Raw genomic sequence first — 27,315 nt, 5'->3', positions numbered from 1 at the left:
AAAATTACGTATCATTTGAACGATGAAAAATAACAATATAACACTCGTAAAAACGTATTTTGTATATATATATATGTATATATATATATATCGACGCTCTTTCTTCTCCTTCTCCTCTCGCTCTACGTTTATTAAGCTTCGTTAACATTTACAAGCTCGCATTCATGTAGAATCTCTCTTAAAAATTTTGTACTCGCGGGAGCTGTGGTGTAGAAATTTCCTGCAACGTACAGAACGGTACCTGTGACCGTATTGTCGATTGAATCGTACAACCGCGCGACGTCGACAAAATCTTCGATAAGCGATCGACTGATCTATAATTGAAAATAAAGCATACGCTTACGCTTACTTACCCAAAAAATTTTTCGCGTTATTATCGTACAAAATGACCTTACAATTGCTCCTATGTAATATTTTAAATCCTAAGCAACGGAATCGCTCGTCCGTTTTGTACAGAGTACTATTTTTTTGTAGATTTAAATGAGGTTGTCCACTAAATGGATTGATGAAGTCTGCCCAATAACCCATTTTTCTCAATTTTGCACAAATATCTGAAGCAGCTAGCACAAACTGTAAATAAAGGAAGAAACGATTTGTACGGATCGTACTGACGATTCACTGCCTCGTTTACACCGGCTACTCTTTAAATATATAGACAAGGATACTTTTCGGTATAATTTAACAAAGTCATACATACTTACGTATTTAGCTAGCTTCTCAGTTTCTATTTCTCTGTTCCATTTCATAACCTTCGGGTTAATCGATTGGCTGACAGTAACGATAGTAAGCTGGGGAGAACCGACGTCTAAACATCCAGGAAATAGCTCCTCTATACCTTTTCTTAGCAACAAAGGGCATTCCTGCGCTACGTAACGAAGCTCTGGACGCTGATTGTTCTTTCTCAAACGACTCAATAAGCGACCAGATTTTTCTTTGGGACCATCTACCAAGATCTGTTCGTTGGAATGCAGGTCGACTAATTGCGTCTTGACCTGAATGGTCGTGGTTACATCCGACCAGCCGGGACCAATGCTTCCTGGTAAATAAAATCTGAATCCCCTTGGTGTTAAAAGCTCCCAATTGGAATTTATTCCAAGTACAGCACCATCCACATCTGGAAACAATCGAGAACGACTATAAGAAAAGGATTTTTGTTGTTAAGCTATCGTCGCAAAGAAACGATTACATTTACCATTTAAGTTTTCACTATTTGCCTGCACGATTTTGTACGAATCGGTGCTTTTATCGCTACGTCGAGAGTACCGACTCTTTGAAAACACATTAAACAGAATCGTAGCACTAGTTTTCTTGGCATATTTTACGCAAAGCATCTGAAAAATGACATTGCATAGGTTATGTTCTACCATTTCTCTTCGTAAGATCGGATTCAATGAATAAGTAATTATCAAATAATCGTCGATTGAATCGTATTTACAACTGTGCCGCAATTAAGTTAGCATTGTTAGAAGAAACCTCGTTACCGTTGGATCACGATTCACATGCTGAATTAACAATTTCTTTATCAAAGGTACCGTTTTGCGATTGGATTATCTAACCTTACGATCTTTTGATTCATCCGTATATATCCAACTATATACATAACGCGATATCGAATCGAACGCGACACCATTCGTGCAACAACAGAATTTAAGGAGATGAACATGATTGTTTCATCGCCAGATGGCACTATACGTTCGTCCTTCTCACGACTGTATATATATATACAGCCGAATGATTAACGGGGCATAGAACCGTTTGTTACCGATTGCGCACGATCTGCATTATCGAAAACGCGCGTTCGAAGGAAGAACACCGCTCGTATTTGATTCACGGTATACCAATACCAAAATCGACAACGGTGTCGTTGATATCGTTCGAACGCGCGTGACAAAGTTGAATAAACGCAGGGTGTGCGTCACAGGTGTGGGATCTCTTTGAAGATTTTCATCGGAGACGGATGTTTGAATCATTGAGAGAGTTCGCGTCGCCTCGTCGTTTCTAACCTAAAAAGTCGAAATGGCCGAGACGGAGCAAGATTTAGGAGATCGTGCTGACAACGACAATTTAAAACCGGATAAACTGTTTATCTTAAAAAAATGGAACGCCGTGGCTATGTGGAGCTGGGACGTAGAATGTGACACTTGCGCGATATGCCGAGTTCAAGTAATGGGTAAGTTTGCATTCAAATGCATATAGTCCATAGATTAAGGCGTTTCTCGAAGACTCGTTTTGCTCGAAAGATCGAAACGATATTAGACTATGCCTATTCGACAAACATACTTACGAGCACATCGATCTTGCCGTTGTTAGCGACTTTCCGTTTCTTTTCGTATCCTTATTCAACGATCAAATTCGTTCCAACGAGCAAATATATATCGCGTATATGTGGAATAACGTATGGCGTTACCATAAAAGCAAGACGATAGGATCGACAGGGGCGGGGATAAAAAATCGCGTGAAAAAGGAAGGACAATGGAACGGATAAAGCAAGAGAGTAGAAGAAAGGGGAAGAGAAGAGAAGAGAAGCAAAGAGTATTTTGTCAAACGTTATATTTTAATAACTTAGAAATGTACATGTCAATTTAACGCGAGTGGAAATAATAGTAGTAAAGTTACAAATCTTCGAGCGATATTTTTTCTCAAAATTTGGCAAGCACCCTACGCCTAAGCGGCACGCGATAGAAATGTTAATTGGGTAAATAGAAACGAGACTAAAAAGGTAAAAGTAGAAGGAAAAAGAAGGGGCTAGAGCGTACGAAACAAAGCCTTTCCCGAGGGAACACGTATTTCTCGTGACGCGATAGATCTAGATCGTACGTGAAAGTATACGAGATAGGAATGTTTCGTAACGTTTTCTTGTCTTGTCCCAGCGGTGAGATTCGGAATGATGATGCGAGAATAGAGGCAGTTTAACCGCACGACATCGAGAACGATGTGCATACATCCACGCATTGAGAAAAAGGAATGGAAGAAAAATACAGGTGCGTGAAGGAGGAAAGGGAGTATGAGGAAAAATGAATCGGGCCGGGACACGACGGGATAGGACAGAACGCGCGACGCTTAAGTACAAACGAGATTCGATTGAACTGAAACAGATCTCGGTACATATTATCGAAAACTAGGAATAAAAATGAAGAATTAAAAGCGCATACTGTGTAAAAATCGCGTTACAAATATATATCGTTGTATAACGAGAACCGATTCTCAAAGTATATACATGCATTCAGTATATACATGTGTACGCAAGAAATGCGATATGTCGTGCGCCATTGTGCGCGATACGTTTCTTTCGTGAGTTACATCAATTTCAACGATGAAAAAATAAACGCGTATTATTTTACCTCTATTTCTTAACTTATATCTGAATGATACGGTTTAGTTCGTTGATAGATGACGCAATTGTTCATTGACGCAAATCGGTAACTACATACATATGTACAAACGCGACGGTCGATATCGATAGAAATGCACAAGAATTACCTCTACGACCGTCGCGTAAAAATTTTATTGTCGCGGTGATACAGAAGGAAGAAACGTTTGTTTTTCCCTTTTCGACGTTGTTTATACGCATTTTCTTAAGTACAACATATCGGTGTACTCGAATCTATACACACGTGTACTAATTAAATAATTCATCCTTGTCGTTAACCTACTCGTATACCTTTAGTAAAAGTACTAATTTGAGGTAGACCCTGTAAAGTATTTGAAATAAGAAAAATAACGGTTACGTATGACGTCTAGTCGACGGATCGTTCTCTCAAGTTGAGCTTGCGTTCGCAATTATGTCGTTAAACTATCAGCCGGTCTTGCGTCAAGCAAGCGTTTTTCGTAAGTACATACAAACAACAAGCTGATCTACCGAAACTTCCGCTCTCTAAAACTTCCTTCGTCTTTTCTCTTCGTTTCTTTTTCTTTTTTCGCGCGTTTATCCTGTTGCTTTCTTCGGCTGCCATCTGCTCGCACCTTTCCAGGAAGCTAGACGCAATGGAAATAATTCTCCGACAACGAAGAGTATTTGGTGTTTGGTTCAAAAGGAAATAAAAAATTGGTGTCGTCGGAGCGAGCGGTTTCACGTGTAGGGTCGTTTGGAAAGGGGCCGGAATAAAGAGACAATCGGAGAAACGAAAGTGAACGAAGCAGAGAGCAGCCGCGTACGAATCGAAAAAAGGTTGAAAAAGGAGAGAATCGATCCGGAAGACGGTCCTCTCTAGACACGTGCCCTTCGCTCGTTCTTATCGACAGAACGAAGGAACTATACTTATAGGATTCGTTCGTTTCATAACGAAGCGAAACACGCGCGAGTTAGTGTCGACGTCGCGACCATCGTCGCGTTAGTCGAAAAGATCGATTGGCTAATTATCGACGTTGAGAGCGAACGAGAGAGGAACAATTAACAGGCCATAGGCATAGGCTTCATGTTAGCGACCGCACTCATTCTTCTCACCGGTCCGGTGAATCTTTTCTCGATTTCCTCGAGAGATCTACCTCGCGTTTCTGGTACGCTGACGATTACGAAGACGAAACCAACTAGAACGATCGTACCGAACATCCAGAAAGTGCCGTACGGTCCAATCACCGAAACAATGTCTTCGTACGTCTTCGTGACGATGAACGTGCAACTCCAGTTGAAGGCCGTGGCTACGCTGGCTGCCGAGCCGCGTATCTTAACCGGTAAAATCTCGCCCATCATCAGCCATGGAATCGGGCCAAATCCCAGAGAGAAGCCGATTACGTAAACGATCAGACTCATTAACGGTATCCAACCGAATGCCGTCACATCCACTCCTGTCGCCTTCACGTAGAAGAACGTACCGAACGTGAATAGGGTTAGACACATCGATATAGCGCTTATGTACAGCAACATTTTTCTGCCTAGTCTGTCTATAACGGATGCCGCAACGAACGTTGAAATGAAGTTTACGATACCTACAACGATGGTAGAGATGTTCTCGTCGATGCTACTTCCAGCGTCCTGAAAAATACAATCGGAATAATCCGAAGGTTAATCTTCGTTTCTTTGTATATATATATACATATATATGTATGTACATTTTGTTCTGTTTCTTACTGATCTCTACGCGAATATGCAAAGAACGGGATAAAGAGCAAAGAGCAGAAGCTTACCCTAAAAATTTGAACGGTATAAAATATAACAGCGTTGATTCCCGAAAATTGTTGGAAAAACATTAGGCCGAGCGAGATGAAAAGTGGCTTCAGATGATTTTTCTTGAACAGTTGCATGAATGCACCCTGCGAAACGTTACGTTCGCTATCGGTGTGTAACTTTTGAACGGAGGACAGTTCGTCGGTAATGTCGGTGCCTTTGCCTCGCAGCCATTGTAGCGATTTTCGCGCCCTTTTTGTCTTTCCCTTGGAGATATACCATCTAGGAGTCTCGGGAATCACGAACATCAGAATCATGAACGGTATCGGTAAAGCAGCGCCGAGTAACGCGAGGTTTCTCCAGTCTAGATACATGCCGGCTATGAAGCAGACTAAAATTCCTGAAGAAATCAAAAGGCAAACAAAGTTAGTTCGATTTCCATCGCAATATCGATACTTGGATATCTCGACAACTGGAATGGAGAAGCTGCTCACCTGTATTACCAAAAGCAGTTGGTAAGAGACCGAGGGTACCACGTACCTCGGCTTGTATCGTTTCACCAAGATACACCGGTAACGAAAGCGACGCGATGCCAACGCAGAACCCGCATAGAGCACGGCCAGCGAGCACCATGGCAACGTTCGCTGCCAGGGAGATTAGTAGCCAGGCTGAAACGATATCGATCGATTAGTCGAGCCGTTAGCGACTAAGGGGATCGTCGCGATCCGAACGATCGTCGAAACGTATTGTCCGTTGGAAAATTGGAACGGGAACGCGGCCGTACCTGCGATGAAGGGTAATGCGGTGGCCAAAATAGTGTTTCTTCTACCAAGGTATTCGATGCTTGGTCCGCCGATCATGCCTCCAAAAAGCGCGCTCAACGGCATGATCGATCCTATCCACATGCCCTGAAACAAAAACCTCTCGTAACGATCGTGTCCCGACCGGTCCTCGATCTTGTCGTAGGCGCGAGCGGTCTCGTTATCCTATTCAAAATCGCTCGTCGACCTTCGAATATAAACAAGTCCGGGGTGTAAAGGAAATACGGAAGGAAGGAAGGAAGAAACGAAGAAATTGTTTAAGGAGCGTTATCGCGCCAGCGTAGACCTTGATTTGCGTACAGCGGCGATCGTTGAGAGACACGGGACATTGAGGAACCCGGAAGCATTTACATGGCGTTTATTCACGCGCGCGATTAAACCTCCAAGCGCATCATCGACCGATCGAAGGTTGTGGTAAATCACGGCAAAAGTCGCATGGCGTAACAACGTAACGACTACCGGGAGCGACGTAGCAACTGGCAACGTAGGCGACTTAGCGGCGTGCCGGCATCGATCAACAAAGAACCAATCGCGTGTCCCGCCAATCGAGGCTGGACAAGGCGCGTCGATGGTTGTCGAACGAACGAAACGCGACACGGGGTCGTATGGGAAACGCGTCGAATCGTTGATTCTACGTCGCATTGACGCACTCGATGGGTTAAACGCTCAATCATTTATTGACCCTTTCTCGATATCGATGCTGTATATATATATACACACACACACGCGTACATATATATACATATATGTATATATGTGTGTATCTTTCCTCGCGTCGTTGTTATCCATTGTCGCTGTCTCTCAGGATCGTCGCCCTCTTTCAAACGACCGACGCGAAACGATCTTTCTCGCGTAACATAAGTTTGCCAAACGCGATCGTTTTACCTAGTTACGCGTCGATTGAAAAGAAATTCGCGATGGAACGGTAAATCACTGGTTCGCGTAATCGAGGACGACGGCGGAAGCATAATCGAAATACGTTCGAAAACAAACGTGCCTCGGTAACGATCGCTCGACCTTGGCTCGGTCTTCGGATAAGAGGAGAATTCGGATAACGTCTTGGTTACGTACGGTTTCTCGTTTCACCGAAACACTCGAGATTGCGCGATCTCCTCGCGAGGCACGTTTGTTTAAAAACAATGTTGTCCACGAGAGACGGTCGTCCCTTCGGTCCCTTCGTTCCCTTCGTTCCTCGCTCGGTTCACCCTTCCGCAAGGTCGCTTTTACATCTCGGAACGTAACGGAAAGACTTTCGTGCTACTTACGGTTTCTTTCGTTACTTCGAACGTAGCCGTGGCGTTGTCCCGCATCGAAACCAAACCTGGGGAGGTATAGGAGCTCGAGTAACCTACCACCATGGAACACATGGACACCGACAAGGCAGCCAACACCTGAAAACGTTTGAATTAAAACATCGATTAATAAGGTGGATAAAAATTGTCGCAAGAGCGTGCCCCGTGTCGAAGTGACTCGTAGAATCACGTGGTAACAACTCGTGTTTAGTTTCATCAGCTACGAAATAAGCTACTGGTTGTAACAGCCCGATGTTTACGAGATAATATCGGTCGAGCGAGATCCGGTAAAATCTCGACCGATACTCGATACGAAAGGTCGAACGATGGTTACAGGCGTAGGAATAAACGACGAACGAACGAAACAACGGAAGACGAGGGACGCTCGCACGCGTAAGATCGTTAATAACATCGTTCAGAGATTTCTATATAAAGTACACAATGCCGTGTTATGTCGATACCTGAGTGAAGGTGCATTTAGCGACTGGCGCGTTGCCCGGTAATTCGATGTTCACATGGGTATCAGCTCGCATAAGAATCTTCATGATTGAGAACGATACGGAGGCAAGGTCGGACGAAAAATTTCGCGGAGATGTCCTGCCAAAGCGTCACGGTCCCTACGATCGTTCTCGCCTAGACGTTAACCGCTCGATTTTGCTTTCGAATCGTAGGATGCCGGACAAACTGTTCCAACACGCTCGCGATCCGCGCGTGCCGATCGACGTCGATTTAATTTTATTATTACACCGTATCGGATCGTGTCCTTTCGACCATTTAACTGTCGGCGCGTCGCGTTGGCGAGATTTCCTGTCACTATTGTTGTTCTCGTATGAAATATCGTCTCTGGTCCTGTTGTTGTTATCGTTCTTGCTATTCCTCCTTTACTCCTTCCTCTACTTTTTCTTCTTCTTCTCTTTCTACTTGTGCTTCTCTTCTTGCTGGCGCTGTCGCTGCCAATGTTGCTGTCGTTGGTGCAATTGATATTTTTTTTTTGTCGTCAAGGTTGACGGTATCGGTAGCGTTGTCGTCGTCGTCGTCGTCGTCGTCAATACGATGCGGTCGGAGCTGTCGTTAACGTTGACGTTGTTCCCGTATATCAATTACACGCTATTGGTACTCGTGGACCGACGGGTGGTTCCCTGTTTATATAGGGAAACGATGCTGGGGGGCCGCGACTATCCCTTCCCTTGTCATTGCGAGGATCCATCCGTCCGCGAATCGGACGATTATACGTACCTACGGCCGTATGTGTGCGCGCCGCTTTCGCGTACGCGGGGTTCTATGCGTGAGCGTAACTCGTGCCATTCCTTCGTGCACGTTACTCGATCCCGACACGTGGGACTAATTTCGAGAGATCGTCGAACAGAGAAAGAAGAAAAGAAGAAGAAGAAGAAGAAAAGAAAGAGGGGAAACGAAGATGTCGATCGCGACGAACGGCCGGTCGAGCTATCCCCCTTAGCCGCTGGCCGCTTCGTTTTCTTCGAATACGTTGGCCGCGATCGAACGAGCGCTTATTTAAAAAGAGAGCCTTGCCTCGGAATCTCGCGACGGAACCGCGTCGTTGTTGCGACCGGTCGATCTTGTTACTCGCGACCTTCTTTCGCGTTGCGTAATCTTCTTTGTCGGAGCACAACGCATTGCTCTTCTTTTTCTCTCCCGCGTGCAAGTACGAGCTACCGTGTTTCGTTCCACTTCGTTCCATTCCGTCCCCTTGGTCGTTGCATCGACGCGCGATCGGCGGCAGACGATCTCCGTAAACCGAGATATACTACGCCGTCGACTACGTCGATGGAAGATGGATGCAAAAGCATTTCTGCGATCGCGAGCGAGACAAAACGGTGTGATCGAACGCATCCGTAACGATGCTCGTGCGATCTCGACGGATCGTATCGAAAATTGATTTCGTTGCGATTTGACGTTCGTTCGATAACGTCTAAGATCGAACGGACCGATCTAAGAACGATCGAACGTGGAATTCGCGATAACTGTTGATCGGCTACACGCCTCGCATCTCTCTTGTCATTTTGCACTATTAATTGTTTAATATGATGCGCAAACGTCTCGAGAGTACGTCAGCGATGTACATACGTGGAAGGAAATTAAGTCGTTAGTTATTATCAGAAGCGTGCAAGGTCACCGTAGTTGGGTACAAACGTGCATGCACGCATGCGATGCATGCATTCGCCTTTTGTTTTCCGCAATTGCCTCTTTCGATAGAGAGATCACGAAACACGCGCGAGATCAATGCGCAATTCCTTCCCCTTTTCTCGTTATTACACCTGTCCCGTTTGCTTCTGCATCCTTTCCCACCCGTCTATACGTACACTCACATCTTCCCATCCATAGACGCGACCGTGCCGCCTTTTTCTCTGTGTGTTCTTTCGGACCGATTTAGTTTGCTTTAGATTACTATGTACATAGTTTAATTCGAGCCGGACGCGTGCCACGAATAAAAAGAGCGTGGCGTGACGATGAGTAAAATATAATCTCGTTAGCGATGGTTTAATTGCGAGTTCCGCGCTCCACGTTCAACGCTCAACGTGTGCTGCGTACGAGGAACCGACAGCTTTTCGGATACCGGATGCCCATTTTTTTGAATCGAGCAGCATCGCGTTTGTTTGGCGTATTTTCGTAATATCGTGTTGTTCACGATATTTATCCCGTTTGCGCAACAACAAATATAATTCTGAATGTACATATATACACATACACACGTATATATATATGCACACGCATACGTAACGTAGATGTCGTAAGCACGAAGATCACGATGCCCTCGAGTTTAGATCGAGTGACTGACAGGGCGGAGAAGGCACGCATGGCATTCGATTCGCGTGAGAAGGAAAAGCGTCGAGGGCGAGAAGCTTCGGGATCCTGCACCGCTATCGCGATGCCGCCTCGTGCAACGGTCGTGCAAGATTCTTTTGAAATCGCGAAACCTTCCACGATCGTAATATTCGTATATTCGCGCGTATTCGATCGTAAGACTCACGTGGCGGACGAGTCCGGATTCTAAGAGGCTCGAGGCGAGTCGCAAGGAAAATGGATCAAGGATGCTTCCTCGAGTTATCCTTGAAACTCGTACGCGAGTAGAAAAGAACGTGGCCTTTGTCGTTTTCTCGTCGTACGTAACTATCGTCTCGTCGAAACTCATACGACGGGAAAACGGATTTGCGAATGGTCCACGTGTTTCGTCAGTGTCAACTGTAAACGGTAACCGGTTTCTCGATAATCGTCTTCCCGCCCGACTCGAGAATTACGCGAACGCGATTTTGCCGTATATCGTTCGCGGTACTTGTTGCAACGCGTCCAATGTCCTGACCACTGTGTACGACTTTGTGTGAAACAACGAACAAATTAGGAAGACAAACGATAAATTACCTGATTGGCATAACGCATGATGGATGGTTTCGGTTCCTTCTGGAACTGCATAACGGTGTCCGAGTCCTTGGTCGGTTTGGCATTTTGAGAACTCATGCTTGGCTTGGTAAGCTCGATCCCCGCGTACGGGGGTTCACCGACCAACAACGGATCGAGTTGTTTGTAATCGTGATCGATACCCTTGTCGAGGGGATCGTACATATGAGACCCGCTCAGGGTCTTCTGATGATTGTTCCTCAAGTTCTGCGCATAGTAGTGGTTACTGGAGGCGGTGACACTGTTGCCGGAAAGAATCACCTTTTTCTCCGCGATCAAGGCTGTCTGGCTGTTGAACGGACTCGCATTCGTCGCAATCGTCGTGTTGGACGAACAATCTAGGTTGATACCCGAATCGTTCGTGACCGATCTCGTAACCGGAGGCACCCTCGTGTAATATTTTGGCAAAACGTTGTGTTCCTGTAAACAGATAAATTTGCCATTGTTAATTTTTCGTTTCTCTCGCTTTCGTGTTTCTTCTCTTCTCTTCTGTTTCTTTCCCTTCCGTTTTATTTCGTTCGATCTCGCGTTCGCGTATCATCGCGCCATACGAGATACGAGCTGTTTCGGTCGATAGTCCGAGGCAGAACGAAGCAAAGGCGAATCACCGATAAATAATAAAAGCGATTCGACTTTCGACGAAAAGCCGAATCAGCATTTATTCGACCGATCCGAACGAAAATCGAACTTACTTGCTTGGTCGATCGATCCTTCTTCTTTCTTCTTTTTCCTGGTAGGAGGGACGTGCACCGCTTTCCCGTACACGCTTTTCGTCGCAAATTCTCTTTTATTCGAACCGGCGTAACAGAATTTATCGGAGAGTATAAAGATATAAGAAAATACCGATCGAAGAAACCGATACGCGTTTAGTCAACGAACAGCAGAGAGCTACGCGAATCCAGTGTTCGCCGTGGAACGATCGACTGCGTACATCAAGGGGATGATGGAATTTTCAAGTTGGAGTATTTATACTAGTTTCGTTTATCGGCAGTCATATAGAGAGAAACGACATGGAACGAAAGGGAGAGTAGGATGCATGTAACGATTATCGTAACGAACCAATGACGAAAAACGACAAAGAGCGAGAAACAGCGTGATTCTTTCTGTACCATTAGATGACTTTTACTCCTGTTTATCGATGACCTATGTTTAACCCTATGTTCACGAACGAATCATGAGCTCTTTACTTTCGCGAAAGTTGTGTTCGTGACTGCGACGCATCTTCACACGTATGTCGATTCCATTTATCTCGAACAGTATTTCGATCGATTCACCGATTTCTCCGAATTTTCCAAATTCTCCGAAAATCGTATCTGACGACGGGCAACACGTATATCACAGACCCGCTACAATCTCACAATGACTGCTTATCGATATCCGTACAAAATTGAAAACGTACGTGCGTCGATTTCCCGGTTGATCTAGACTTGCAAATATATCGTTTTCGTATTCTATTCGAGTAATACCGATTGTTTTTATGCGAGTGTCATATAGCATTTTCCACGATCGATATTCCATATTTCCTATATAATTATAAAAGAAAATGTTTTCTGCTTCCAACGACTATCTATCCTCCTTTGGCCCTGGCCTTTATACCCGGCACATTTTTTTATCATTTCTCAACCCCTTTCGTCCCAACGCGTCCCATTCGTTTTCCTTCTTGTTCGTCTTTCGCGTCTCTATCGCCCAAAGACTACTACTTCTCTCGCTAATTTCATTTCCAATTGCCGGAAATCTATTTTTTCTCTAATTCCCTTATCAAATTGAACTCGTCGTGCTGGATCAGCTGGCCGATAGTCCATTATAGTCTCGTTGCTCGCATTTAAGAAACGATGATTTCATTGTTTGCATTCGTGCTATCGTTTCTCCTTTGGACTCAATAGCCGATCGTCCTCGATACGGATACGACATGTTCGCGACTTGTAGTAACTTGCCGCTTATTGTCCTTCGTAGTACTAAATAAATATAAAAAGAACAATGAACGCGCCTTCTTGCGGTGTAGTTCTCGCACGATGTACACTGTACAAATAATCTTCGACCTTTACGATCGTGACACAGCGGTTCGTGAACCGAAATCGCTCCAACTAAAAAAACGTTTAAAAAAACGCGGGCACGAGCGTGCGCCCGAGGTCGCCCACTGTGTACATATATAGGTTCAATATCGCCAGATTCTCGTGGCGCTATCTAACGTGAACGTTAAGCACCGTTAACCGACAGACGAGAAACGAATTGGAGTTGTGAAAATGGTGCGGCGCGTACCCTGCGATCGCTGTATTCGCATCACGGACCATCGCCAGTTATTATCTTTCGAGTAACTCTCGTTTGCTCTTGACATTTTTCGTTCGGTGTTTCGCGAAATTTTTCAATCTTATTGCTACAAAATCGTGAAAAATTCATCGTATGTCAATCATTTCGAAGGACGAACGATTTTCATAGGTACGTTATTTTCATCCGACTGCATTCATAGATCTTTAACTCTCCAACGTTGTCTCTCCTCCGTGTACATATGTACGTTAAAATATCGCAAATATTTATATTTCGGCCTCGTCGACGTTTTTGATACGTCAAAGTCGCGTGATAGAACGTATTGCGAAATAACGAGCGTAAATGCTAATGAAACGCAATAAATTCATCGATTCCGGTCGTGCTTTTGAAAAAAAAAAAAAAAAGATAGAAAAAACATACGTTACATCGTCGACTTCAAACATACCGCTCGAACAGAATTACGTAAACTTGCATTAAGTACGTTCGATATGACATTTGTTATTCTGTTTTGCAAACACGCGTAGGCCCGTGCAACAAGCGCGTACTTTCATCGTTCCATTTGCGTAGTCTAAATCGTACGACGATACTATTTTCGTTTCTTCTGAACATTGCCGAAGTAAGACGTGGCTATCATTTCATAAAAAGAAAATGAAATTAACGCGACACGTGCTTGCATGGAACGGGAACGTAGAAAACGAGAGCAGCAAATGCAGTCGATAAAACAAGGGAAAAGAGTATACAGAGAAGAGAAGCAGATACTTTGCAACATCTTCGTACAAAGGCGCACTGATTTCAAATCCAAATGTAACATGCGTGGTCAATATGCATTCGAATCGAAATCGAATTTCTTAACTCGATGTTACGCCTCTGTGGTATTTACTATCGGTAAGAAAATATGAAATTCACGATAATCGTAACATCGTTGTGGTATTACATAGTTTAAGTTGTGTAAGTTGCTCATGAAAATCAATTTGTCACGTGTTTCGTTTACATATGAATGTTGTATATATATGCCAAAGACACAGGAAGGGATTTCATCGATATGCGGAATACGTGTGAATGCGCGCGCATCAGTCTAATCCCAGTGATCTTGGCCCGACCGTGAATTGACGTTGAATACTGGCGTTTGTGCGCACGTTTCAACGATACGTACAAATACCGTGTGAATCGGAATCTGCGTAGATGTACATTGTACATGCAGATCCCGATTCGCTTACGATACATTCTATATAATGTTCGAGCTTGTTGATTGGGCTATATGCCACCGAAAATGAAGCTCGTACGTTTATGGCGGAATGTGTTTCTAGAAGCAAATTGATATTTCTATCGATAATATGTACTTCGCCTTAGTTTAGCTTGACAAGGATAAGATGCATGTGTAGTTAGAATCGTTGCAAAAATCTTTTTACACGAGGTTCGCTTCGGCGACATTTTAAGGAAAACTGTAAGGACCGTTCGAATCTCTCTCGTATCGTAACTATGACTCGACGAAGGGCATAGAACGCAAACACATCGTATACATTTTTCGCAACAAACAGAAAAGTAGAATGCGAAAGGATGGAAAAGAAAGAAACAAAAAGTGGCGACGTTCAAGGATATCGAATATCAAGGGTTACTTTTGCGTTTATGTATGCGAGCGTGTAAACGAGCAGAAGCAAAAAAAGAAAGAGAGATTGTCGGACCATGCATCTACGACATGGCATACTCTGCGCTTTCACTCAGCGATTCCGCGCTCTATGACTCGATCGTGTTCTATCCGTACATCGCTCGATCGACTGGATCCTCTCGACACGACGAATCTTGCATGATGTTTCGAATGAATCTCCATGTGGAGGAGATCGACGGGAGAAGCTACGCACATGTTCTCTATATGCAGATTTCGAAATGAAGGTGCGGTTGACTTAGAGCAATACATAGTGTGACGTACCAGCGGCGTAGACACTCGTGGCTGACGAAGCATTTTAGCGCTGCGTCCGTGACAATTAACGTAGAGATAAGTCGACTGCAATATCCACATCTTGCTGGCCGAAATATATTATGCTACGGAAAGCGGTATAGCGGGGAGCATTAGATAATAGTTGGTAATCTTTGATATCTAGCCTGTCAGTGTCTACGATATACGACTCTTTTGATGTTGCTACGTACCTATGTATCTAAGCCGTATGGCGTCTTACCTACTTCCCCTCATTTCTTCCCCGTTTCTCGGCGGTTCGCGGCAGTACAACATCGTCGTCGAACGCGACTCGATACAATGTATAATAAACACGAATTATGCTATTTTATTTTCGAAGCGTAGTAGCTTTTTTTTACGATAAACACCGACGTATGTGATCGCGCGTTGCTATGAGTCTCGTTTCGTAAAATCTCGCGGACTTTCGACAGCGAACACGCTTCCAATCGAATTCTGACTCTCCTTCTGCATTATCTTTTCGTTGCGTTTTATTCTTCGTTACAATCGTATTGCGTCGAGTGTCGATATTCGTGGTATCGTAGAATGAAAGAGCGATGAACCCCCGTTGCACCAACAACCAATATTGATTTTGACAATTAGCATGAGAATAGAAAGAAATGCTTTGAGTAAAGACGCGTGGTTACAAACGTGGTTACATGTATCGAACGGTGCCCTTAATGGAGACACAGTGACGAGGAGCTTACGATGGTGAGAAGATTCATCTTTCGAACTATGAATGCGCATCGTTTACTCTATCTATAATACATACGATCGGTAAAGGAATAAGATCCATACGGTTTGACAGCGTGCGCGTGCGTATTTGTACAGGGTGTAAAAAAAGTAAGTGTAAAAACCGCTATAACGTAATTCTACACCTTCGGGTCGTTGGAGATTCGTAAAAAAAGAAGTCCGCGTAAAATTGACCTTGATCTTGGAATTCTAGGTTAAGTTCTTCTTATTGCATCGTATTCTATTCATCAATAAGGAACTATGGGTCGCAACTCAACCGTTCTCTCGAAAAAAATTGTTAAAGCTTCGGTAATTCTTGAAGTGTCTTCGGCTCTGGTATTTTATTCGGATTGGAAAATATTTGACTAGAATGACACTTTTTAGGGGACTTTGAGGTTGCCGAGGCCGATAACGAGGCTCGTTTTTCATAGAAATAAGGCTTCAAAAATTTAGGTCAATCTGTCGATGTGTATCTCGCTCATGGATTGTGATCGTACCTTCTTTAAATTTTGGTGCTCTTAACCTACTGTATGGCTTACTCTGTATACATCGGAGTCACAAGTATTGCATTAGGTTCGGGTCGATCGTTTATTTTTCGGCCGCCTCACGACGACCGGTTAAGCGGTGATCATACAGAAAGCGGTAAGCGGTAAGTGGTAAAATAGGCATTTGGAGCATTGGCATTGGTTGTTCCGTCGCTTATTGCGCCGCTTACCGCTAACCGCTCTGTACAATCACGATCTTGAGCGGATTTAAGACCTTCGTAGCCCGAATGTTCGTAAGACCGAATTTTCAAAACCCTTTCTGGTTTCCGTGAAAAATGAATCTCATTTTCGGCTTTAACGGCCCGACCAATACCATCGAGGAGGCACGTTGAGATCAAAAATTTTCCTGTCCGAGTATTATATTTGATCCCAGATTTGACCTTATTCGCGATCTCTTTACATTTACAATGTAACATTTACATTGACAAAGTAACTGGAAACTATAGACTAACTCGCAAAATGTTATTTTTCGAAAAATCAGCGAGAAATAACGGAGATGTTTACGCGTGGATGAGGTTCGAAGGCAACGTGATTTTCAGCGGCTACAATTAACAATTTGATAATCAAGAATACCGCAGCGTCTTAACCTTCCGGCTACGGCGTAGAATTTCGCTTTTTTATCCTAACGGCAGGCTGCGTCTCTTGCAGGCGTGAAACTCGATATTTCAATTTCGTGTGCTATAGTTGAAAAACTCGAAACTCGCGATTTCAAATTCTCTCGCGATAATACTTTTACTTGTCGTAGCCATTGTTACAAGCGATGGGGCAGAACTACGTTTTGACAGAGCGTTTCGAATGACATTCACTACGTGTAATCTGAACTCGTCCAAGAAGTGGATCCATAATATCAGCCACGCTTATTGGCTCCGAAATTGCAACGCGAACCACGCTTCTCTGGAACGTGCGTTGTTCACAGACGAGTGTAGTTGTTCGAGTAGTAACGTGTTCAATTAGCAAAGTGTGAGGAGTTGGGCTCGTAGAAATCCCCATGCAATGGTTGAAAGATGTAATCAAGGACGTTCCACGATCGACTTATGGGCAGGAATTTTTGGCAACCGCGTTATTGGCCTCGTTTATTTACCTACACCGATAAAATGTGCAACATATTCGCAATTATGACACATTGTGAATTCAGTAAGTTTAATCTTTTCCAGCGCTACGCAATCGCTGGTGTTCGCGGCCGTCAAGCGACTACGTGCCGGACAAACGCCGTTGCACCGAAGAGGTTGAGAATTATTGAAACTTCTACAATTTCTTTCCGAGAGGACAGTTAAGTCGCGATCGATAGTTTCTTTGAGGCTTTCGATTCTGACGATGAAGAGGAAAATATGCTGTGCTAAAAAAAGAATTTAACCTTGGCTTTTAAGGTCAAGGTCAAATTGCTTTTTTTTTTTACAAATCTCCGACACAAGCATTTTCTTTTTACAAATCTCCATTGACCCGAAGGCGTACGATTACGCTGGTTTTGACACTTACTTCTTTTTTTTGTACACCCTGTACGTAAGTACGTGTACGCATTTCATTTCCAAAACAATTGGTCTCTTTTACGTGCGATATTTATCGCGGATACGTGGTTCGGCGTTCTGAAACTTTTTAAATGGAATCTTCAATAAAACATTTCGAAATAAAATTATACGACGAAAAGAGAAAATAAGGCGGCGGTACATACAAAGTAGAACTAATTTCGATTTAACAAAAACAATGAATGTAGTATGTATTCGATGATTAAACGTTCGAGTGTGAATGGTATGGAAGAAGCGGGTCCGAAAACACTTAGAAACTATTGTTAACGATTAAAAAATGCCATTTATTGAAAAATATGTTTCTTGTATTACAAAATTTGTCATCTTTTGATCGGCACACGCCGATCGACGATTCTGGTGGACGACATGTCCTAAAATTCAAACTTCGATATTATATATATATTTCGCGTTTCAATAATTACGAATTACGAATTACGAATATCAATACGAACGCAAATGGTTATAGGCGGTAAACGATGACTAACAGCAACAGCGTTTAAAGGTGCTCTTATTGTCGCGACGACGCAATCTCGTTTATTCAATGAAACAGGCGCGAACACCATTTAACCGATAATGATGCAGAGGCGTAGTGGTTCGTCAGTGACCGAAATTAGCTACCTCGTTGATTAACGCACGAAACGTTACAATTGTCGCTTGCGTTTACCAAAATCAAATGCTTCTATGCGATACGTATTTAACTGAATCGTAATAATACAGACGCGCGGTTTTAACTCGACGATCGATATTTTTGGACGGTGACGGTCACGTACCAAGCGCTGCCGAAATTCGAAAACTCAAAAAAATACCAACGACAAGTATCAAAAATACATATAACATAAACGCGCGCGAACACATGAACGTTACCGCGATGAACAACACCGAACGTCACAGTCGGTATGTACCACGAATGTTCAAGTATCGTTCGCTTTGCGTGTAGCTTTCGACATACGATACACCCGGCAAACTCCGCCGACATCGATGCATGCGATCGTCCTTTTTAAATATAGAACGAAGAAATTTCAGTACGAACGAAAGGGATGCATACTGGCTGAATAGAAAAGCAACGAAACAGACTACCGGTGATGCACAGTAAAATTCCAACATTTTCCATAGGAGAGGGGATAGCCAAGAAAGGTAAAACAGAGAGACAGAAAAGTGAGAGGGTGAAGGTAGCAAGTAAGAGAGGAGCAAAATGGAAACCCAAAGATTCGAGTGCGTTTGCAGTCCTGGTTAAAAGGATCGTAGAATTTCACGTGCGTTCGAATAGAACGTATGTATACTGGAGGTATCGATCAGCGTGCGAGAAGTACAAGGGCATGAGAGAACGGTAACTGAAACGATTGAAAGTGAAAGAGGAAGCGGAAGAGGAAGAGGAAGAGAAAGGTGGCTAAGGCTAAGGGGATAATTTAAAGTAAGATTAAGATGATATAAGCAGTGAATGGGAAGGAAGATATATGATGAAAAATTGCGAAGAGTGACGATAGGTGGTGACGTGATGTGACGGCAGAGGCGCCGGCCACAGAGTATACCGGGCGACCGGGCCTAGCGACGTCGGCGACGGCGGTGGCGGTGGTACGTACAGTGGAACTTTCCAGAAGCTCGGGAGGGGAAGAAAGAGCAAAGCGGTGAGAGTGCGAAATTGTGGAAACAGACGCGGGAGGAAGAGAGAAAGAAGGCACCGAAAATGAACGAGGGAACACGAATTGGTGACATGGTTAGGCGAAAACGAGCCGGCGGAGAACGAACGGAATATACGTCGATTGCGATCGGCCGAATTCGCGTTACGTGAGAGATAACGTACGTACATATCTTACCTTCGTTTTTGAAAAAGACACAAGGCACAGAGGCCATGGCTGCATCATCTGTCTCCTCTGGGAATTGGACATTTTGTCGGCAGGCCTCAAAATACTCTCGTGTTAGTGCTGCGTCGCTAGTCGGACTGGTTCGCGTCACCTGAATCCCCGTGTTCTACCCACGACCAGATTCTCGAAACTCCCTATCGACTTTCTTCTCTCTCTGTCCTTTGCTATCTTTCTCTCGCGACTTGATACGAGACTCGCTTTGTCGCGAAAACGGTGTTTCCTTGTTTCACGCGTTTTCACGCGATTGCTTGGAATCGCGTTTACAGTGCGTCGTTGACACTGTCACGAGATGCGTGAAATCGTGCGCGATATACAAACAGAATATATATATCACGCTTGCTTCGATACTTCCTTAATGCAAGTATAGATTCGAATAATGATCGGTGCGAGTCACGCGGTCTTTATTTTTCAAATAAATGTTCTTCTTCCTCTTGTATCTCTTCTCTTAACGTGTGTACACAACCACCCTTACGAGACTGCGCGGCAAATGACTAAAGTCTAAATGATGCCGCGTGGACGATTCAACGTATTTCTTAGCTAGCTCGAGCTTCGAGTTCGAGCCCGAACCCACCACCACCACTGCTAAGCGGTACCAGCGACACCACAGCTACCCTCCTCTCTGATGTGCTGTTGCTCCTGTTCGTGCTATGCTGTTCCGTGCCGTCTCGTGTCGTCCACCGTTTATCCGTCTATATGCTTCCTACGTTCCCGGCTTGCGCTATTCCTGCTACATCTGCCGCATCTGCAGCACACACGTTTATCTGTCCCTGTGTCAATGATCGCGGGATCTATTAAACAGTCGATCACGACAAATTTTTTCAATCGTTTCTGTTTCTCTTTCTTTACCGGTAATTACCGACTCCAACGTCGATTTCCGTTTACCGATACGCTCGTTTCTCGTCTGAGTCACTCGAGATTAAGAGCGTGGTTTACGCAGTTCTAACCGTTTTTCAAATTATTATCGTATGTTTGTTCGTTCTGTTGACCGTAAATTTGGATGTTACAAAATATGAGTGAAATGCACTTTTACGTGTGTTGGAACTTTGCTAATCAGATCGGGGGGTTTGTCTCTTTTATATAGAAGCCGGTGTGGTCGTAAGCACCGCCTCCTCCATTGGGGCGCGCGCCGCTGGTGGGGGATATGCGCGCTGACCTGGCACTTCCTCTCACCCTTCTTGTCCATCGGTCGGCTACGTTTCGCCTCGTCTCTGGCCTCTCTCCACCCCGTACCGTACTTCGTCTCGTCGCACTTTATCGTGTCTCGCTTCACCTCGCTTCATCGTACCTCGCTGGGCATAGCTCTGCCCTACCTCACCTCGCCTCACCGTGAATCGCATCGCCTCGTCCAGCCGCGTCAGCTTGCTGTAGTCACGATGCCACGCGTTATCCTGCGATTTCTCATATGAATTCGATGCTGACTGTAAACGTAACATAGACTCCCTTGTAGTTTATACGCAGTGCCATGTTATACCATTAGATCTAGTATATCACACCATTTAATCTCGTTTATTTTTCGGAAGTCAGTCGAACTTGGATTCGCTTTCCGTTTGGTTCCTTCCGTATCTTTCTCCACCGTGGATTCCGATTCCGGCAATTGTTTTACTCTCGACTAAGTATGATTACGATTCAGGGACATTTCGCAAACATGCACATGTATACATGTGTATAGTTGGTTTCTTACAGTAGGAACAAAGAATACACGAATAGTGAGAAATGAAATCGGAACGTCGGGTTTCTCCAGTGATCAAACTACGACGCCAATATCCTCCGGACTTTTCACGGAAGGTTCCAGTCGTTCGACCTCGTTCGGTCGCGACCGTATACAGTCGCCCTCGATCCTGTCCATGCGTATACGCGTATAAAATCTCATCTCCTACTGCATTCTCTTTTATATTCTTGAAAATAAATTATAATTGAGATCGTACACTTTGATTCCACTCAATTCGCAAGTACTGGCAATGTTTTAATGTTTCACACGCTCGATCGTATATAAATTACGATAACACAGTAAATAGTCTATCGGATAACCGGTTTTGTTTGCGTCACTAATGTTTTATTTTTGCCCAAGAAAATTTTTCCCTTTTTTTTTTTTGTGCTTTTACTATCGTAAATTACTTTGATAAATTTTAATACAGCGGTCGAATACTGCCTGCATGTACTGCAATTTACGTCCATTTAAACGAAAGCAAAGGACGCCAAAAAGGCAAAAAGGCGCTAGAGGTCTTACAACGTTCTGCCTTTACACTTGAGTTTTGTCTTTATTTAAATTCACGAAGCAACCTTATCTTCGTTCAGAGCGATAGATGTAAAAATCGTTAAATATTCTCCTAATGAAATCGAAGTCGTTGCGATCAAAGCCGTATTTGTTGAACTTGAACTTTACATCGGTATGCAAAACGCTATTTACAATGACATCCAATTAAACATAAATTTTTCTACGCATTATCAAAACGTAATATGCGATTAACAGTCGGGCATCATCGCATCTTTAACCGTGAGTTGTTTGCTAGCAACGCACATACATATGCATAAGGCAATAAAGCACGTGTAACACAGCAGAATGTATTAATATACGCGTATGTACATATATATGTGTATTAGTGGATATACAAATGAGCAGCGTAACGTGTAACGATTGATCGCAATTAGCATCGTCTCGGGACAAAAAAGTTACCAAATGACAAAAATCGGTATTAAATTGAGGAAAATTTCGATGCGATTTGCAAGAGAGGGGAGGGCGCGAGAGATGATAGGAAGTTAGGAGCCAATGAGGAAAGAGCATTGTTTTTTCGTCTTATTAGTGTTATTCTTATTAGAGTGTCATCTGATAGTCGTCTTTGGTCATCTTATTAGAGCGCCTGAAGCGTGGCATCGAATTCAGATTTCGATATTGAATTCTAGAGGAGAACGACGACTACGTTGCAAATATCATTTCAGCCGAAGATCAATTTGTTGTCTTCTCTCCGTTTCTCCGATGATCAGAGTTCTTCGACAATTGTCGCATATCGTTACATCACGGAACACGGTCAACTCATTGATCGATAGGGGTTAATCGATGAAGCAAATTGTTAGTATCAAAGGAAAAATACCTGGTAGTTTCAATGATTGATAAAAATTTACGAATGCGACACTCTGACGCAAGAAAACAAATCAAAGCCAAGTTGGTTCGTTCGTAACGTAACGTGACAATGTTTAACGTCGTTTCGGATATTCGCTTTATTTGTATGTGCAAAGAAAGAAAAGGCGAGTCGGAAGTAAAAGAAATCGTTCGTCAAAACGTGTTCACGTTTGATAAAGCGAAAGGTATTTCGTATTAAACGGTGTGTTCCTTTCGCGTATATATAGAAGGAAAATGTGAATGGGCGCGGCAATAAAAAACGAGTAAGTATTGATACGTTTACATGCAATATGCATTGATCTATATTGCGAACTTTGATTCGATACAGATGTTTTCAAAGTGTTTTCGAATATAGAAGTAAGTAGTAGCAAGGTAAGCTAGAATTAATAGCGTGCAATTTTAATAGCGCAACGCGAACATCGGGAAGGAACATTCGCACGCGCGCGCCATTCAATAGTTCTCGTTGCAATATCATGCAGTCCCGTCGTCATCTGCCGTCTGCCAGGCCAGGCCTTCTAACGACCGAAGTTCCTCGATCCTACGTTCCTCTCCGTTTAAATCCAAACGTATGATGTAAGTACATATGTACATTGCTCGATCGTCAATCCTGCGCATGACTGACTCGAACATTTCGATACACCTAATTAATGTTAATTTCACGTTTGTTTTGACGGTCCGGACGACGTTTATCAACCGAATGAATTAATTAAACGATCGGCGTACGCAATATCGATCGATCTTTATTGGCTGTCGGATCTCACGAGAAGATATCATCGATAGGGCGCGTTCTTCGAACGTTCGAGAAACTCGTTAGAGAATCGAAGTGATGGATGCAGTCAGATTAGAGGCATAGCTCGTTGACTATCAGCAATATCATCGGCGTTAATATCCGCCGATCCTTACCTTTCCGAGTCTAAAAACGGAGTACGATGAATTATTCTCTCCTGTTACCAACCGAATACGATTACTCGTTGGTCGAAGTTTGGATCTAATCTTAATTCCGTTGCATCGATAAATTACGCTTTGAGGAAAGTTACCGTTGTTTATCAATAATTGCCGACGATCTGGGTTAACCGAAGAGCAGACGAGTAAAGTTAGTTGGATTGTTGTCCCGAAACGGGTCAATTCCCGGCAACTGTATAAAAAGATACGTTTGGTTAGGTCGCGTGTTGATTGACGTGGTTGGTGACAATAAGAAAGTAGATGGAAAATAAGAGGGAAGGAAAGAACGATCCAGAAGAAGCCTCTAAGCACGGTGGCTGATGCACGAACGCCTGTCGTTGTCCCGTTCGTCAGAGTTAATTGGCCCGATACCCTGCTCGCCTAAGACCCGGGGGCACGACTGATACGTTTGTCAGGATCCCCCGGTGTGGGTCAACGAGAAGTAGTTCTTGAGAATCATTGTCGAAGATTAATCGACCAACTATCGTTTCTTCAGAACCGTCGTGTCGTGTAACTCCCATCGTAAATGTTTCAACATTCGTCATATATCGCCGATCGTCGACTCGGCTTACTTTGACTTTTTCCAGCTAAAAATATTATACCTGTAAATGATACGCGTAAGTTTATTTCTAATTCTTTGAAAGATTGATTTCCCAGTATGTAATTACTCTCAACACACACACACACACACACACACACATCGTATACACGTTCATCAGATAAGGCGATGGAATTTTACAAGCATGCACATACACTTGTACATACTCTGGTACTTCGTATACCCGAGACAACAGAGGCCAACCGAGACGATATCGATGATACTTGTCGATCGTCGGCTGGTTGGCGAATAAACTTCTCTTACACGAAGAGTATATTTTAGGTTTTTACAAACGATTCATCGCTAAAAACTTCCTAAAAGTTATATTCTCGTTATTCAACAGATTCTACAACTTTACTGTTACAGTGTACGCGTTGCTTTATATGTTATCCAATTAAATACTTACTTACGTTGTTTACGTCTGCATTATCTACAATTTTCCATTAAATTTTATCAATGTCATAAAGGTATAATACACACGTGATTAATAAAAAAAAAAAATTATAGATACCGCTTAATCACCCTTCTTTCCTTTTTTCTCATTTTCAGATGCGTGTCTCCGGTGTCAAGCGGAAAGCAAAAAGGACGATAGCCGACAAGATTGCGTCGTAGTTTGGGGAGAATGCAATCATTCGTTTCACTACTGTTGCATGTCTCTTTGGGTGCAACAAAACAATCGTTGTCCATTATGCCAACAAGAGTGGTCCATTCAACGAATGGGAAAATAACCAAACCAAACGAACGAGACATTAACCACAGCCTCTTTATTTCCTTTATCCATTGTTTGTTCTCATTCTCTATCCCTCCTTCTCATACACTACATTTTCTACGTTTTTTCCATTCTTCTTCTTCTTCTTCAAGTACTTCCTTTTTTCCCCCTACCGTTCTTCAAGATATGCGCCTTAAAACTTGAATTACATAACTACAAAATCATTCTACTTGATCAAAGGTGGAAGCTGCTTGAACTTAGGATCGTATTATAGTCAGGTTCAAATTCGATCAAAGTGCGAAAATATGTGCTTAATACGTAGGAAGAAAATCTTTTTTGATCGCCTCTAGTTGAATGGTATCAAATTATCGAATTTAACCTGTCACTAGATAAGTTTAGAAGGTGGAACTTTTAAAATTAGACCATCGCTAATTGCATCGATCAATCACAAACAGCGATAGAAAATTCCAAAGTGCGAAGTGCATTTTGTGCTCGTGTATCCTTATCTATTATAAGATAATGTGATTACTTTATTTTCAATATCTATCGATATCTTATTTAGTTTCAATTCTGTTACATCATAAATAATGCTAAAAATTATCGGTAGATATCGAAAATAAAGGAGAGAGTTCAATGTCCATGCTTCGAGTTACGCAAATATTCTTGACTAAAATAGTGTTCTGCCATGCGGGCTAACGATTCTCATAGCTCATTCGTTTGAATTATTTTTAAATAGTTATCTCACCTCTATAGAACCCTTGCGAAAAATCGATTCGATTATATCTCGAGTGTTCTATATTGTTTGTAATAAAAAAAGGAGATAGACTAATTCGCTAGTATTACGTTTTATTGACGATTAGACAGAATTCTGATGAATTCGGAAAATTTCGCGACATAATACAAAACGGGGTGTACTACGATGTGGTACGACTCGACTAGCACGTAATCACCACAATCCGACGCTCGAAGGTCGCTCCTTTCTTCTCTTCTTCGTTCGTAACCTGTTCGTTTCTACTATCCCCGTCTGGTTCGTCTTGGATCTTTCTTTTTTGTTCCCCTTCCTCCTTGTCAGGGCACTCGCCACCGTGTCGATTGTCCATTCTATCGTTGCCTGGCGTTACGTGTCGTCACGACCACGGAGGCTCGTCTGGAGGCTCGACCAATCGGATGGTAGAAGGGTATAACAGCGCTTATATTTATGACCTCGCAGTTGCCGTCACCTCTCGTGTTCCTTTTTTCTTCCTCTTCTACACCCTGCGCTCTCTGCTCCCTGCTATCCTCTATCCCTTCTTGATTCTCCTGCCTCTGGCGAGTCTTTCTTTCTTCCTCTACCATCATTGTGAACCTACATATACTATACGTAACATACGCACACATGTACGCCTAATCTCTCCTACTCTTTTATGCCACCATTTTTTTCTCCTTCCTCCAACTATTCCAACTTGCGGTTATTTCTTATATGGAATTTACGCGATTTTTGAGAATTTAGACGACACGATAATATAATATTTCAATTTTAATTTTTCATTAGAATTCTTAATCGATCGGTAATATCAAATGTATCTGCAATTTTATATAGAATCTCACCATGTACTGCTACCGTTATTATGGTAGACAATAATAATTTTACAATTTTTACGTAACGACTACTAATAATATTCTCTATTTTCGTCCAATTTTTTTCATATTATATTTATGTGGGAATTAGCATCGTCGGCGTTTATCGTTAAAATTATCTCACTTGTTATTTAAGGACGTCTACATATATTATTGATAAAAATAAAGTTTCGTTATTACAATAATGTTTAGCACGAAGTGATATGATGCGTTAAGTCGTGCTAAGCTGTGAAAGATACGTGATTTAACAAAGAATAAAGTGAAATAGAATTATTTGAGAAGTAATTAATTATTTTATCAACATTTTATATAAGCACACAATCTGACGTATACCATACCAAAATTGCGTGACTATACACACGTGCACGTTTGTGGAGAGAAAAAGAGAAGAAAGCGAAAGAGAGAGCTAGGGAGAAGAGAAGAGAAAACAGTTAGGCATTGATATGGAATGACGCAATACCCCACAAGTTTGTCCGTCACGTTTTTCTTGAAAGGCGGACACGCGACGTAGGTATGTAGACTCGAGGTCAACTTGAGTCGAGCCTCCACAGAACTTGCCTTCTCATTGGTTCTAATTTAGGACTGCGGGACTGGACTGTGGATCTGCAGTATAAAGTAATTTATTATTTTGTGATATGTATCGTTAGCTCTGCTGCACGCGGTTATGAATATTTAAACATCAAATAGATTAGTTCCAAGTATGTCGATAAATATAACCATTCGTCTCGTACATTAGAAAACGTGAATTCATAAGGTCACTAAAGTAAAAAATCACGTTACGATATATTTCTTAAAACGAATAGCGAGGAAAATAAGTAGATT

General features: G+C 42.9%; 3 protein-coding genes across 9 annotated transcripts; 1 reads left to right on the top strand and 2 right to left on the bottom strand.

The window, feature by feature from the left end:
• Window positions 1-112: 112 nt before the first annotated feature.
• On the bottom strand, window positions 113-1,595 carry LOC117213056 (methylmalonic aciduria and homocystinuria type D homolog, mitochondrial). 2 transcript variants are annotated; one of them, XM_033458288.1, is made up of 5 exons: window positions 1,482-1,595; window positions 1,193-1,331; window positions 702-1,114; window positions 354-570; window positions 113-220 (listed from the first exon to the last, which is right to left on the bottom strand). In XM_033458288.1, exons 2-5 carry the CDS (start codon window positions 1,329-1,331, stop codon window positions 132-134), a joined length of 858 nt encoding a protein of 285 aa, XP_033314179.1. In that variant the 5' UTR covers window positions 1,482-1,595; the 3' UTR covers window positions 113-131. The 2 variants fall into 2 exon arrangements, with proteins under 2 accessions (XP_033314179.1, XP_033314178.1); XM_033458287.1 differs by having other exon boundaries at window positions 113-314; window positions 396-570.
• A 165-nt stretch (window positions 1,596-1,760) lies between these two features.
• On the top strand, window positions 1,761-26,766 carry LOC117213059 (RING-box protein 2). Of its 2 annotated transcripts, none has more exons than XM_033458293.1 (2): window positions 1,761-2,170; window positions 2,311-2,956. In XM_033458293.1, exons 1-2 carry the CDS (start codon window positions 2,017-2,019, stop codon window positions 2,424-2,426), a joined length of 270 nt encoding a protein of 89 aa, XP_033314184.1. In that variant the 5' UTR covers window positions 1,761-2,016; the 3' UTR covers window positions 2,427-2,956. The 2 variants fall into 2 exon arrangements, with proteins under 2 accessions (XP_033314184.1, XP_033314183.1); XM_033458292.1 differs by lacking the exon at window positions 2,311-2,956 and adding an exon at window positions 24,717-26,766 and having other exon boundaries at window positions 1,773-2,170.
• On the bottom strand, window positions 3,061-19,724 carry LOC117213045 (facilitated trehalose transporter Tret1). Of its 5 annotated transcripts, XM_033458270.1 has the most exons (8): window positions 19,462-19,724; window positions 14,827-14,866; window positions 10,599-11,054; window positions 7,191-7,316; window positions 5,889-6,012; window positions 5,599-5,772; window positions 5,125-5,504; window positions 4,391-4,972 (listed from the first exon to the last, which is right to left on the bottom strand). In XM_033458270.1, the coding sequence occupies exons 2-8, from the start codon at window positions 14,857-14,859 to the stop codon at window positions 4,391-4,393; spliced, it is 1,875 nt and encodes a 624-aa protein (XP_033314161.1). In that variant the 5' UTR covers window positions 14,860-14,866; window positions 19,462-19,724. The 5 variants fall into 5 exon arrangements, with proteins under 5 accessions (XP_033314159.1, XP_033314161.1, XP_033314160.1 ...); XM_033458268.1 differs by lacking the exon at window positions 19,462-19,724 and having other exon boundaries at window positions 3,061-4,972; window positions 14,827-14,916; XM_033458269.1 differs by lacking the exon at window positions 14,827-14,866.
• Window positions 26,767-27,315: the final 549 nt, after the last annotated feature.

Source organism: Bombus bifarius, unplaced genomic scaffold (genome assembly GCF_011952205.1).
Source record: "Bombus bifarius isolate JDL3187 unplaced genomic scaffold, Bbif_JDL3187 scf7180000008490, whole genome shotgun sequence".
Classification (NCBI taxonomy): domain Eukaryota; kingdom Metazoa; phylum Arthropoda; class Insecta; order Hymenoptera; family Apidae; genus Bombus; species Bombus bifarius.
This window is presented reverse-complemented; position numbering and strand designations above follow the sequence as displayed.

Coding starts and splice junctions, on each gene's coding strand:
- LOC117213059 (XM_033458292.1), top strand. CDS start 2,017: ATGGCCGAGACGGAGCAAGATTTAGGAGATCGTGCTGACAACGACAAT. Junction 2,171..24,716: donor ATGCCGAGTTCAAGTAATGG/GTAAGTTTGCAT, acceptor TCTCATTTTCAG/ATGCGTGTCTCCGGTGTCAA.
- LOC117213056 (XM_033458287.1), bottom strand. CDS start 1,331: ATGCTTTGCGTAAAATATGCCAAGAAAACTAGTGCTACGATTCTGTTT. Junction 571..701: donor CTGAGAAGCTAGCTAAATAC/GTAAGTATGTAT, acceptor CTTTATTTACAG/TTTGTGCTAGCTGCTTCAGA. Junction 315..395: donor AATATTACATAGGAGCAATT/GTAAGGTCATTT, acceptor TTTCAATTATAG/ATCAGTCGATCGCTTATCGA.
- LOC117213045 (XM_033458268.1), bottom strand. CDS start 14,916: ATGTGGATATTGCAGTCGACTTATCTCTACGTTAATTGTCACGGACGC. Junction 6,013..7,190: donor TCGAAGTAACGAAAGAAACC/GTAAGTAGCACG, acceptor TTTTTGTTTCAG/GGCATGTGGATAGGATCGAT. Junction 5,773..5,888: donor CGCATTACCCTTCATCGCAG/GTACGGCCGCGT, acceptor ATATCGTTTCAG/CCTGGCTACTAATCTCCCTG.